The 14,283-nt window shown below is 45.2% G+C and overlaps 1 protein-coding gene across 3 annotated transcripts in view; it reads right to left on the bottom strand.

Moving 5' to 3' along the window:
• Window positions 1-5,501, bottom strand: part of Pik3cg (phosphatidylinositol-4,5-bisphosphate 3-kinase catalytic subunit gamma) — a 33,520-nt gene extending 28,019 nt beyond the window's left edge. Inside the window, exons 1-2 of one of the 3 annotated variants that reach the window (XM_013152482.2) lie at window positions 5,434-5,501; window positions 850-2,826 (exon numbers count right to left, since the gene is read on the bottom strand). In XM_013152482.2, the coding sequence (XP_013007936.1) occupies window positions 850-2,814 (1,965 nt within the window). In that variant the 5' untranslated portion in view covers window positions 2,815-2,826; window positions 5,434-5,501. Of the gene's footprint in view, window positions 1-849; window positions 2,827-4,997; window positions 5,328-5,357 lie in introns of those variants that run through there. The other 2 variants (XM_003469798.3, XM_063238229.1) reach the window with 2 other exon arrangements.
• Between the last annotated feature and the right edge of the window lie 8,782 nt (window positions 5,502-14,283).

Below are 14,283 nucleotides of genomic sequence, written 5' to 3'. Positions count from 1 at the left end.
TAAATGATCAGGTCTGTGCTGTAAGATCACATTGTTATTCTAATTCCTTCTCTTCCTTTTCCTCTTCAAGCAATACAGTATCATTTGAGGGTTGCATTAGGATGCAGGAGCACTGCTACTTCTTGGTTCCTAGCTAAACCTCAGACACATCATTTAGCATCTTGGGACTCCAGGGAACATCATGGAACCCCAGTGGAAATAAAGTTCTGTTCCTTTCTAAAGCAAGGAGTTTTCAAAATTCTATCCGGACCATGAGACGCTATTCTATAAATCATAACAGACATAGGCAGAAAGTAAGCAAGCCCACACTATCCTGACACCAGAGTGATGAGGGATATTTGGGGGCAGGAAAAGGGCTGGGCTTGGAGTCACATCTCCTGAATTATCTGCTTCTTTCAAAGTGTGGACATATGATTTGGTCTTTTTTGTGTCTCAGTTTCCTTATGCACAACAAGGAAATGCTAATTTGATGGCTGGGAGAGTTAAATGCGATAATACACAAAAAACATGTAAATCACTTGGAACCCAGGCACCAGGAGCATTTGACTGCCGCATCTTTCACTAAAACAATGAGAACAAAATATTCTCCCAGAGACAATTCTCTTAAAAAGTGAAGCACAGCACTGATGCCTTTAAAATGCTCGTCAGCAAACCCTCGAAGTCTGTAAGAAAGTAAATGGAAGAATTTACTGTGTTTTTGGGTGGCATCATCAGATCTATTCTGACTACTCAGGAAGCTGTGAAGAAAGAGTATCTGATGAGGACTCAACTGAGTGCCTGTGTGCATGCAAATAAACTCCTTTAAATAAACACAAAGACGGTTCTGTTGCTAAAACGGACATCTTTTACCTGCACCAGCTGTAGGAGGTAGTGCAGAACATCATCGTCCTCCAAGCTTTCTAGCTTCTGAACTGCAATGGCTCTGACGTTTTCGTCTGAAAAGTTGCAATCCAGAAGCTGCATGGTTAACCCAACGTCCAAAGCACTCTGGTCCCAGATCTCCCTTCTGGCTAAGAGCTGGTATGTTTTGGCCACTGTTTCTTGCTCTCCCCATTTCACTGAGCTGAACAGCTTAGGATATGCTTTTGGGTGCTTCAGGCTTTCATATCTGAAGTGCCAGAGCAGTTCTTTGTCCTCTGCTGTGAGAGGGTTGAGTGGATCCGTAGCAATGATCGCTTCCAGTTGCTTGCGAAGCTGGTTGGGCATTTCAGCTCGAACTCGGTCCCCTTCAGGGTCAGCGGTGGGCCGATGCTTAGGCAGCGCTATTGGGTGACAGTAATTGTCCAGGAGGATGGAGATGGACATCGAGTTCTCCTTGTCTGGGTTGGTGGCAGAGGTGAGCTTGTCTGCGTTGACGCTGCCTTGGTCTGCGCCCTTCCCGGATATCTGCCACATGTGCAGGACATACTCTCCGTGGCGCAGCAGGAAGCGGTGGTCTATGAGCAGCAGGTTCACATAGTAGAGTAGCTGAGCTTTGCCCCTGGACTCGGACAGCCCCGGAGCTTTGCCGCAGTAGATCTGGAGGTTCAGCAGAGCCCCCTTGGGTAAGTCTTTGATTTTGATGCTGAACTCCAGCCACACGTTCCAGAGCACCTCCTCCGTGAAGGGTTTGGCGCTGGTTCGCCGTTGGCAAAGGACCTGCTGCCCATGCTGGATGTTGGCTTCCACAAAAACTGTGAGGTCCGTGTTGCGGGGCAGAATGGGGATGTCAATGCCTCTGATCTTGACCCTGAACTTCCGGTCACAGTCCCACAGGGACACGGTGAACACGCTCTCATGGTCCTTGCCGTGGATGGTCAGCTGCTCGTGGTAGCCGGTCACCCCCGTGCAGTCGTCCACCAGGGGCCACTCCTCTTTCCTCACCTCATCCAAAGCGGGGTCCGGAGGCGTGTCCAGCACCAGGTGGATCTCTTCTCCGTTCTTGAGGCAGTGCCTCACCCACTGGAAGTTTTTGATGGGCGTGTCCCCCACCAGGTACTCGTCCCTGCCGCAGACGCGCAGCACAAAGTCGCGCTCGCTCTGGCTCTCGGGAATGTCCATCAGCGACTTCTTCTTGGCCATCTTGGTGAAGAAGCTCTGCAGGATGGCAGCGGGCGTGTCGTCGGCAGAGACCTTGATGGTCTGGCTGGTCGTACTGCGGTGGATGATGATAAAGATGCAGTTGTTGGTGATTTTTTTGGACAGGTACTCCGGGAGGGGCTTGGATGTCACCCAGGGGTGCATGGCGTAGAGCTTGGCGTCGCGGCTGGCCACCTCGGCCATGCGCGGCGTGACCAGGCGGCGGCGCGTGAACTCCAGCTCGTCGTCGTGCACGTTGCTCACGTCCGTGACATCATAGCCCATGAGCGCGGTGAGCTGCCTCTGGAAGGCCAGGGTCTCCTCCGAGGGCGCGTGCCGCTGCACCAGGTGGATCTGCCCCGGGCTCCGGTGCAGCACCTTCCAGTAGTGCAGGCAGTCCAGGGTCTGCACCACCTGGTACTTGTCGTAGATCTCGTACCACTGCCCCTTCTTCTGGTACAGCAGGAGGAAGTGGTCCGGGCCCAGGCGGTGGTAGAAGTCAGCGGCCGTGCTGGTCTCCAGGGCGCGCAGCCACACCTGGGCTTTCATCTGCTCCACGTTGCCGTGGCCCGCCACGTGCAGCAGCACGGTTTCGGGGGTCTTGCAGTGGCGCTGGCTGGTGGGCAGCACGAACTCGATGGGCACGAGCTCCGTGGCGGACAGGCTGGCGGCCGCGCTGCGCGGCTTCATCCTGCGGCGCCGGCGAAGGTTGTCCTCCCGCAGGATCACAGGCGGCTCAGCGTTCTCCAGCTCCATGCCCCAGGCGACCTGCAGCGGAGAAGCAGAGGGCTTTGTCACGGAAAGGCCTTGCCCTTTGCATCTGCCCACGAGACGGGGAGGGAGGGTGTCCTAGGCTGACCTGCGCGTGGGACCCGGTGCGTGGAGCTGAGGCAGGACAGCGGGTCGGAGCCGGCTTTGGAGTTAGGCACATGCATCTGGGCCCTCTGTTACTTACTCCTCTAGGTGATTTGGGCTATTTGGTCTCCGATCCCATTTCTTATCTGTCAGATTGCTTGGTAATACCTCGGAGGGTGGAGGCTGAAGTTGAAAAAGGGGGTACACTGGCTTAAAAGCAATGGGTTTATGGGTGAGGGGGTCAGTGTTGATTCCACTTTTGTATGTGTTTGAAAAAGTTTAATAATAATGGCAATATTATTATTAATATAAGAAGCTGAGGATGGAGGTGCAGCTGTAGTGCCTGCACCCTGGGAGCCTGAGGCAGGAGGATTGAAAGGTAGAGTCCAGCCTGGGCAATTTAGAAACTGGGCAAGAGGGCAAGAGCATGTCTCAAAAAAAGGAAAAAAAAATGTCCTGGGGACAGCTCAGTGTGCAGGCTCTGGGTTCGATCCCCAGTGCCAGGCTGGGGCTAGGGCCGGATCTTCTTGGACAGGTAAAGCAGTCACCTAGCATTGTGTTTGAAGGGCCCCAAATGGTAACTGTTCTCAAGCGTGGACCAAAATTCACAGATAAGTAAAGCAGTACCGTTACGGATCAAGTCCTAGTTTAGAAGATGCAACACCAGAAGCGACACACTTTGAAAATAAGCCTTAATTTATTGCCTTTGCTCAGTCTCACACGTCTTTTTTAACTAGACGCTTTACCCAACCAAGCCTCATGTTCTCTATTTTCAAACTGTCTGGACCCAGGACTCCCTCCCCAGTCAACTTCCTGTCTTTCTATTCTTTTCTTTTTTTTTTACCCTGTACTTAAGAAAGCTAGTCATTTCATTCATAAAACTCAGAAATACCAGAACTGGTCAATTTGCAACTGAAAGTATTTGAAGATATATGAAATTCTGAATTGTGAAATGTATGAAGATTCTAGCAGTCATTGCTATGTTAGGGCTACATCTAAGTGGGGACACCCAAGGCTGTCCTCACCTAATGTAAGTATCTAGCTAATTTAAACTTTAACCAATTCATTTACGTGTGGTTAAATTTGCATCTGCCTTAGTTGAGGACCTGCAGACTAGAAGGAAAGATTCCAGACTATATAAACTGTCTATACCACTATTATTTGACTTCTTTTAATATTTTCATCTCTATATCAAAAGTTCACAAGTTTGTTTCCACTCACTAACTTACCTACTCTGTCTGCAAATATTTAATAAGTACGTTTCTTCCACAAAGCATGTAAGTTTTATACTTGACACACTTCAAATGACTGAAATGCGAAAATTACTAAAATTGGAAGATAAATAATAAGGTATTCTTATTTTAATATTTACTATCACAACAGTGCAATACAGTCTAATAAGAATCAACCATTAGGCTGTGCATGATAGCACATGCCTGTAATGCCAGCACTTGGGAGGCCGAGGCAGGAGGATCATTGTAAGTTTAAAACCACCCTGGACTACAAAGTCAGTTTAAGGCTAGCCTAAACTGCATAGAGACCTGTCTCAAAAATATCCTTCCTGCCAAAAAAAAAAAAAAAGAATCAACCATTGAAACAAAGTTAATGTTTCAGAATATATCATGTATTCTCTTAAGTAATTAATGTTAATGACACCAATCATTTTTTATTCCATTAAGAAGTAGTGGCACATTTACTAGATACCAAAAAACAGTTTGATTAAAATCTAAGAAAGACAAGTTTCATTGGATATAAACTTATATTCACATTTTGGCTTAACTTCTTTTTAAAGTCAATATTCCTTCTCTTAAAACATAATGAGGTTATATTTAGTAAGTAAATGAAACCAACTGTCCCAAACAACTGTCTCTTACAGTTTAAAACATTCACTTTGGTCTTTAGCTACACCCTAGGATAACTAACAAAAAAGAGAACTATAAGATGCATTGATACTGACACTAACTTGAAATAAAATTTGTTCAAAGTAAGTCAACATACAAATATACCAGGATATTTGCCTCAGTGACACCAATCACTCATGTAAGAGTCAAGATGTAGAGGAAAGCAGGCTAGCAAGTACTCACTGGTTTCCTTCATGGTCGAGTCTGTGATGCTTTCTCCTTTTATAAAGCGTTAGAACCACTCTAAGTACAGTATTTTCTAAGTGTACACTTGTAAGCCCTCAAAGCCTGGGTTTCACAGGCTGCAGGCCCTCCCTCTTCCTCCCAAACAAAAACAGAAAAGAGCTGGTGCACCTGCAAACTATGGCCGGAACACCGTGGATGTCCACAGTCTCCACTGGAATACAGGGAAACTCAGACACTCACTGGTCAGAGCATAGTAAGAACCAGCAGCGGCTGGAGATAAAAATATGCTGGCTGAGAAGGAAGTGTCACTGTTCTGAATCAGACCCAAGAAAGGGCAAAAATAGAAGGGAGGAATACCTGATAGAGCAGCGGAGGCGATGATGCTGAAGGATCATTTGTTTAATTATTGAAAACAAAACAGATTCAAACCTACCCAGGGTGCTTCTCAGTTCTTCCGCTTTTCTGGGCTCCTTTCGTATCCAGATGCAGAGGAAGTATTGCAGTTACCAGGAAGGAAGTTTTAACCAAGTTGATTATACGTGTGATTGCTCATTTTAAAAGTGTCAGAAATGCATTTCCTGTTATAGCAGAGACCTAGAGATGGAGGGTGAAAGCAGTGTTTGTCTTATTCAGTTATTTATTTATTGACTTTGGATTAATTTTCCAAAGATTATCAGGGACTGAGATAAATAAAAATTACAGAAATCCAGATCAAAAATATAGCAGAAAAAAACCAAATCGAATATTTTTGTGATTAGTTAAAAGGAGAAGAAAAAGCCTAGAGTCACAATATTAGACAACTTGTTAGGAAGAGTTTTAAAAGCTCAATTAAACTTGTTACCCTTATGGAAAACCAAATACACCCTGGTTCATATGCTGCTGAGTAACCTAGTGCTGCAGAGGGCGGAGTACTCGAGTTGGATGTTCCCAAAGGCAGTGTCTGGGGACTCACTTCCTTTACTTGGTGAGAGATTTCTGTTTTTTTTTTTTTTTTTCAGAGCATTTAAGACTTAAAATATCATGAGCTCAAACTAAAGTCCTGCAGTGTGCGTGCATGTTGGTGTATGTGCAGGGGGAGGCTGCCTATGAGCACGGGTGGACATACTGCAGACCAAAGAGGAGGTTGCTGGTATCCTGGAGAAGACTGGGGTAGGGACAAATGCTGTCACAGCATCTCACAGGCAGCCACTGGGGGATGGCACGGGATTCCCAAGGGAGTAGCGAACTCATTAAGAAAACCACCCAGAGCCCTTTTTAGAGCAGTTCTGTATTTTCCTGATAACCTCACTTCCTTCCGGAACTTCCAGACACACTCAGGCCCTAGACCACTGCTCCTTTCTCTCCATCTCAGGCTTCTTAACACCAGAGGTCGTCTTCTGCTCTGGGCTTCATGTGCCCTAACAGAACTCCAGAGACAGAAGGATGGAGTTGGCCGCACAAGTCTTCTGGATTTATATCAAGGTAGATGATTGTTTGATCTCCCTCCACATAGATTCCTACAGTATTAACTTTTTAATAGTATCCTAGTAGTTGCCATCGGCAGGAAAAGTCACTTATTCAAAGGCTGCTTCCCAAATTTTTAGAGGGGGGTCTTCAGCTTTCCAAGGTGTAGTCCTGTGTAGCAATATTCCCTTGGAGTCTACCAGCTGCAGAAGCCTTGGGGCTGACTTTTGAGTTGGTCTGGCGGGAAAACCACTGCACCATGGCCACCAAGTCACAATGTAGGGATTTGCCAACCTGGATTTCAGCACTGAGTAATATGAAGGTTCACGTGATAGATTGGATTGAGGTGGGAGGGGTTTTTCTGGTGGGAGGGCTGGCTTCAAAAGAACTGGGAGTTTGACCCATCCCAGTCCCCAGACCATTCAATAGATTCCTTAGATTCCTTCTCAGACTGACTGGCAATGCACACACACACACACACACACACACACACACACACAACTCCAAAATGCTAGTCTCAGGCTCTTGGGTCTTCTTTTTTTCTGAAGGAACTATTCAGTTAAGTTCAATTATGCAGATGTTGTCTGTTCTCTGTATGAACTTGCAAATACTTCAAGCTCTATGGCTGATTTGTGATTAAAACTACCCTGCTCTCCCCCAAATCCTAATATAGTCGTTAAAATTTGACTATGTGGAGTGACTGTTCTCAGAGAGAAGTCATGGCAAGTGTCTCCTTCCTCTACGTTAGTATTTCCTCCAGGCCAGTCTGTCTTTACTGTAAAAAATTTTCTTCCCCACTATATGTAGGTTAATAGACTGTTAGGTCTCATCAGTATTCAGTTTTTCAATGTTTCTTAATTTTTCTCTTCTGTGGATTTCCGTATCTGTAGCACTGTGTTTATACATCATGGACATGCAAATCACTTTGGTTGAAAAAATAGAGTCTGACTTTCTATTTCACATCTAACTATTACAGGAATGACAAAATGGAACATACTAGAAAGCAGAAGCACACTAGGATGCGTCAGCGATGTAGAAGCAGGTTCAGAACTGGTTGTTTGCTACAAAGAAGCTTTTAGCATGACCAAAACGATTATGTATGGTCCAGTTGGAGAGGCAGCACACCATACAGATGCCTTTTTAAATTATGCAGATAAAAAATATGAGCAACGTGACCATTATAGAATCCCAGTGATTTAACTGCATTAGGAAACGTAGAAAGACATTTTAATCTGACATAACTATTTAGTTCGCCTTCATAACCTTCCTTTGTTTTGGGGCACAAAAGCAAGTCTTTATGAAGGTAGGTCCAACAGTTTTTGGACTGTATTTGATAAGATTAAAGGGAAGTACCCTGATATTCATAATGTAACTAGGTCTATTCCTGTTCTCTGTTTAGGCCTAACATATACCAGCTTATTTCTCCCAGCTTCCTAATTTATAGTAAGGATGGCAGCTACCTTGCTTATCTCCTAAGAAGTTTTTATAAATCTTCAATTTTTTTAACAGAAAAAACTTATCTACTATGTAAGGCATTGTGTTAGATGCTGTAGGGAAACAATTCCAGGGTCCTATACCAATGACACAGTACGCAGGGGTAAAAGAGCCTGGGTCATTGCATGTGCTTCTTTTTCAAAGAGTGGAAAACTTCTCCAGAAGCCTCTTGGGTTCTCTTATGTCTTGGCCCAGAGCTGTGGCAAGTGTTCATTCTACCTAGCCAATCAGTGGAAGAAGGGAAGAATTGCTGTAATGATTTAATTTCATCAGGATTTACCATAAGCCTGAGCTCCTGCCTTGTCAGGGAATGATGTCCACTAGAATTAAAGTTCAGGACTCAGGAAGGACACAGCTGGACGGAGGAGGCCCACAGGAGACTCTGCCACAGCCTCAAATGCCACTAAGCAGCAGGGTGTCATCATGCCACACGAGGAGAGGGGAAGCACTGAATTCTGAGAAAAGAAACTACAGGAAATCAGTCACTGTCAGTGAAGACCCAGGCTCCACAGCGAGGCCAGTGTGTGTGGAACATTCCACTTCTTTCTTTATTCTTAGCAGAATGTGGTCATCAAGAGCACTTTTCTCTGTTTCCTTGTTCAGTTTAACTTTGCCAGCACAGCATAGGAAACACTGTAGACACTTCTAGAAACAATTTTTTCTGTAAATTGACTTTTAGAAGTCCAGGTTTCTTGGCTACATTAGAACGTTTATGATCAGTCCTTAACTCTGCGTTGTCCTCCACAATGAAATGGAGCTGATCTCTGCTCCCACACTTGCTAGGCCCCCTGCATTTGTTCCTCTGTGCCCTGTCCCCTCTTCCCATTTCTCTCTTTCCTTTCTCCATCCCTTCAACTTGCTTTGTCAATACTCAGATAGAGCAGCCTCCTCTGGGAAGGCTTTCTAGTTTTGGAAAGCACAGGGTTAGGGAAGATTTTCCCACTGGTAACCACCCCAGTAGCAGTAACATCACCACCACAAAAACATACTCTTGTGTAGCTCTGTTTCTTATGTGGTTCAAAGTACTTCAGTGTGTTCATTTAATCCTCCAATCATCTCAAGGAGCCCTGCACCACAATGATCTCCATTCACAGATGATGAAAGCAGAGGTTAAGTGGCTGCCTCGGGTCCACAGCTGGCCAGCAGCAGTCATGGTAATGCCTTGGTGGGAGGAGGCAGCTGTGTTCTCAGCTGGGTCCTCCTCAGATGATTGAGCTCTTTGAGACCCTCTTTCCCAGGACTTGGCATATATGAAACTGGGACTCATAAATACTTATGGAATCTTTTGTACTGGGTATCTGTCTTTTGAAACTCACTGGATTCTTTTGAATTTGTGGGAGTGAATGGTGTTCCTAAAGCTTGTCCAAACCGAGCAAAACCCAGACTGCATCTCCCTTCCATGAGACCACTCTACTGGAAGCCCTGTAATCTGCCCCCTCCCGTTAAATGTCAGGAAACGGAACTTGTGAGGACAATGGTCTGCAGGGTGTGGAATCTAGTAGGGAACTTAGCTGGACCTAATGCGTTAGGAAATGCCCCTTTACAGCCCTTCTGTGGGTCCAGAATTTTAGTTTTATTTGTTTTGCCCTTGCTAATATTGACTGAACTCTAAGCTCAAAGGCTGCCTGCACCACATTTGAATAAGTAAGACCTCCTCCCAAATAAGGGTTTACACAGATCCCCATTGTGAGTTAAGGGATTGGGGCTGGAACAACCCGGACTACCAACCGGGTGGAATGTGTCAGAAGTTATAGTAACCCACAGCTAAATGGTTAAGTGAGATGCTTTCTAAAGAAGACAAGACATACATGGAACCCAGGATGCAAAATGACTCCAGGCTTGGGTTCCTTAGCACTCTTCATGGGATCAATCAGAAAAATCTCTGTTCCCAATCCTTCCTTTGAATCTGACAGTGTTTGAAGAACCATTTGTAAGACACTGTTCCCAATCTGTCATTTACATACAAATAAGACCAATCCAAAGACACCGTTTCCGATTCTTCACTTACATTTGCAGAGAAGACAAACTGATTTGACAATTTCTATCTGATGTGAGGCCAAATGAGTTTTTGATAGGACAGCTGTCACTTTTATGCCATATTTGCAGAGACAGGGACCAGTCCAGGTATTTTGGACACGGAAGGTCACTTTTCCTTGGTTCCCGAGCCTTCCTGAGCCTGCTTCACCTGCCTGCTGTCTCCCTGTGGAGCACACCTTTTCGCTCTGTCAGTAAACCTACACCCTCAGTGCTGCTTCTGTGAGTGTGGACACCAAGGACCTGAGGAGAGGTCCCTGGGGCTCTGAGTGGGTAACGCCTGGGTTCTGCTTTCATAATTATTTGTAGACTGCCAAGGATTTTGAACCCATCTGTTCACACCTACCCAGTCACCCCACCTGTCTCTACTGTTGACTTAGTCACTTCCTTGTTGCTGGGACAAATGCCTTATACTCACAGCTTAAAGAAGGAGAGGGATTTTTTTTGCTCACATTCCTGTCCATAGGCTGCTGGCCCAAAGCCAAGTGGCATGGCAGAGGAGCATGGCAGAGGACAGCTGGTCACATTGCAGACAGAGGACAGAGAGTGAAGCCAGGAGCTGGCCAAGGAGACACCCTACCAGGTCACATCCCCAGTGACCCACCTCTTCTGAGCAGACCCCACTTCCTAATTGCTGATCATCTATAATCCCTATCACTTTCCAAAAGCCCCACCTCTGAGTGCATGAAGATTTGGGGAAACTAGATGTGATCCTGATAGAGACCAAGCCGTAGTAAGAGTATGGTCTCTTAACTAACTGTGGTTCTCCATTCATGTAATTTTTCCTGCGCAAGGACATTGCTGTGAGTTGCAGCAGAGAGAAAGACTTAGCAGGCCAGCTAAGATGGAGCCTGCTGCCAGAGCCCTGGAGCTGAGGCTCCAGGGACATTATCCTTGGAGCTGCTCTGTAGGCTTTCCTGAGGAATGTGTTTCCTTCCAAGCCGAGGTTCTCATCAAAGTCTGGCAGCAGTCACATCCCGTGGGAAGGAAGCCAAGATGAGGATCACAGAAAGGGCACAGGGTGCAGGCAGGGGCTGGGGCTGAGCTTGGTGGAGGGGTGGTGGTGCTGGCAGAGGGCCTCTGTGAACCAAAGCCCTGTGTGGCCTTCCTGTGGGGGCAGTCAAGGGACTTTGAGGCTCAGCAGCAAAGGTGACCTGGTGGACACCAGGTGAGCGATGCAGGAGAGACAGGACCTCTGTTGACTTGGCTTGATCTGTGCCATTCCTGGGAGTCCTTTGTACCTCCAAACTTGCCATTCTGTTTGGAATGACCCTGTGTGCATGTGGCTGTGTCATGGTGTGGGAAGGTTCTACAGATGGGAAGGTTCTACCTGCTGGGTGTGTCATAGGGAAGGCTCAATCTCTTTCTCTCTCTCTCTCTCTCTAATCTTTCTCTCACTCTATCCCCTCTCTTTCTCAAATAGATGCCACAGCATCTCCCTTCCCAGCATCCCTCCCCTCTGTACCTCCCTTCTTTTTCTTTTAAAAACAGCATTCCCTGACTTGGAGAGGAGGGTGGTTGGGTCTCTTGTCCTGTGATTTCTCAATGGGATGCTGGCTTCACTGTGATCAGTTTATAAATTCAGCAAGATGCACAGCACTGGTCACTTTCTTATATATATCTTATGTGGCAATATTGAAAATTAGTTTTATCTACAGTCGTGATTTTAATATGTGCTGTATTACTTATAAATGCCTAAAAGTTCAGCCCTTCCCATGTACACTTATACAATTATGAATGTTTCTGTCCCCCACTCCCACCTCACTTTGGTGACTCCTGTCTATGTGAATCTTGATGTTTCTGGGTTAAGGTCAGCTCTGAGCAGTCCTGTCTCCTCTCTGATCTCTGTCTCTATGGTAGCCAGAGAGCTGTGGCATTAAGCAGAATGCCATGAAACAAACATGGCCACTCCTGGAATCAGAGGGAAAGTGATCTCCCATCCAAATTAGGAGTTTGGAGCTGGATGCCATCCTTTCCAGCCTGCCCTCCCAGAGGGAAGTCCTCCACAACAGTTGCAGAGAAAACAGAACTCCTGTAGGTAGAGGGCACAGGAAAGCGAGTCCTGACAGAGGGAACTGTACAATGCAGCCAAAGCTTACAAGAATGAAATTCACTTAAGAAGTCCTGAATCTAGGCCAGGTCCAGGGATGATGTACTACAGCCAAATCAAGGATTCCTGACAAGAGCATGGCCTTTATGTCACGTTCCATGACAGGAGCATGGCCTTTATGTTGCACAAAACGATAAATAACTAGGAAGAAATGAACGAAATAGGGTAGGACTTACATCTTTAAAGTTTCCTCTGATTTCTTGCCAGATTAGTGGCTTTATTAATGGGTATTCAGCACACCATCCCCTCTGGTTTTAACCATTCGTGTAGACTTCTGAGACAAATACAATAGTCCGAATGTACTCACTGGGGTTCAGCCAGGTGCTAATGATTGTAACGCCGAGCGCTGTATTTCTGTCTCCCCTGCAGTTTCATGCAGGTTGGGTAAGGGAGGTGCTGGTCTAAGACTCAGTCACAGCCTGTTTCCTTTCAATTAGTGGTTGTGCTTTCCTCTTGGGCCTTGGGTCCTCTATAGAGTCTGATCCACTGTGACCAGGATTCTGTCACATGATCCATCTAACCTTAGGGATGGTTGGAAATATAGTCTATGTGCCCAAGGGGAAAGAAAATATATTTGGCAAACCCATAGCATTTTGTGTTTACCATGATGTACTATAGACAATAAAATTTTAATGAGCATGATAAAAATCTAAGTACTAACTACATCTAATTTCATGCATCATGAATTATTTCTATCACAAGACACTTAGAATATGGTCCTCCAGTCATTACGCAGCCATTGACGCTGTCATTATATCTAGTCTCTAAATTGAGTTGTAGGGATTAGTAGAGGCTTTTATAAAGCCAGAAACTGGTCGTCTTACTCTGTCATCTCTTCTCAATTTCTCTGCAACAATGGAGTTCTTCCTTCACTTGGCAGGAAATTCTGTCTTAATCACGCAGTGCAGGTAATCCAGAGAATATGCATAAGAAAATGAAGAGAGACTTGTAAATGTCATTGTCAAGGTCGACCTCAGAATATTTTTTTTAGCATGCACACTTATGGAGTGGTTTACTAATTTATTTTCTAACCCCTTACTGTTAAAGTTTACTTATTATAATAAAAGTTTAGTTTTATGAACTGTCAAAATAAAACTTTTTAAAATTAGAAGATTATATTTGTTGTCAGCTGGATACGCCTGGTGGAAAATCTGGAGAGCAGGCTGACAGGATCTCTGCCACCTTCAAAATATGGTTTTTAAAGTAGCCTGTGGCAGGGGCATCCATCCATCCACAGGGTGATCGTGGACGGCAGTAGAGGAGGTTTTATGGTTTGGGTCTGAAAGTCATAGTGTTACCCTAATCTACACTTCATTGATTAGAAATCAGTCATTTGACTACACCTATTGAAAGGGTGGGGGTTTGGTAAGTAGAACCCCTTTTGTGACTCTGCAGTGACTCTCTGAAGATGGGTGTGTGGCGACCAGGTGGAGGGGAATTCACCAGTCTCTGGTGAGTGGCCAGTCATCTCTGCTCCAGCTGAGCCACCAACTTCTCTTTTCTTAAAAATCTGTTAATAGAACTCTGACTCCACCCAGCTTAGACGTATGAGAGACCATAGTTTTAAGAAAACGAGACTTTGCTTTAATGTAATGATTCTAAAATATTTATTGGTGGTGGGCTGATAATATAAATTTGTTTGATTGATAATACGAGTTCCAGGCACAGGAAGAGTGTGGGTAACGGTATGGTGCCAAGGAGAACAGAAGACAAAAAGCCAATGCAGGGGAAGTAGCTGGTAGGGTTGGCTGTAAATACCCTAATTCTTTCTTTATGAGCCAAGTCTAAGACTATATTTCTATACTCCCTTTGAAGTTGGGGATAATAATGTGCTTCCTTTGACCAATAAAACTTGAAAAAATTTGCCATAATGTGCCATGTTACTTCCTTCTGTTTGTGGAGAATTTAAAAGCAGGGATTGTGATAGAACCTTGTCAGCCAGACTCCTGAAAGGTTAAGATCAACAGAATTCCCCCACTGACCTGGGCTGATTATATCTGCGAGCAGCAAATATAGCTTCAGTGAGTCAAGCTGCTGAAATTTTGAGCTGCTTTATAACCTTAATCCAGTTTAATATTTAATAACAGGTTAAGTTTCTTTTTGAAAAAGTAGGCTGACATAACATGTTTGATTAGATTTTACAAGGTTAATTTTCATTCAGTGGAACTGAAAAGTCTTTTTGGTGAAGATTTTGCTGAAATC

This window comes from Cavia porcellus, unplaced genomic scaffold (assembly GCF_034190915.1).
Source record: "Cavia porcellus strain 051 isolate PalLab524CR breed Dunkin Hartley unplaced genomic scaffold, mCavPor4.1 scaffold_2, whole genome shotgun sequence".
NCBI lineage: Eukaryota > Metazoa > Chordata > Mammalia > Rodentia > Caviidae > Cavia > Cavia porcellus.
Note: the sequence above shows the minus strand (reverse complement) of the source record. Positions and strands in the feature narration are given on the sequence as shown.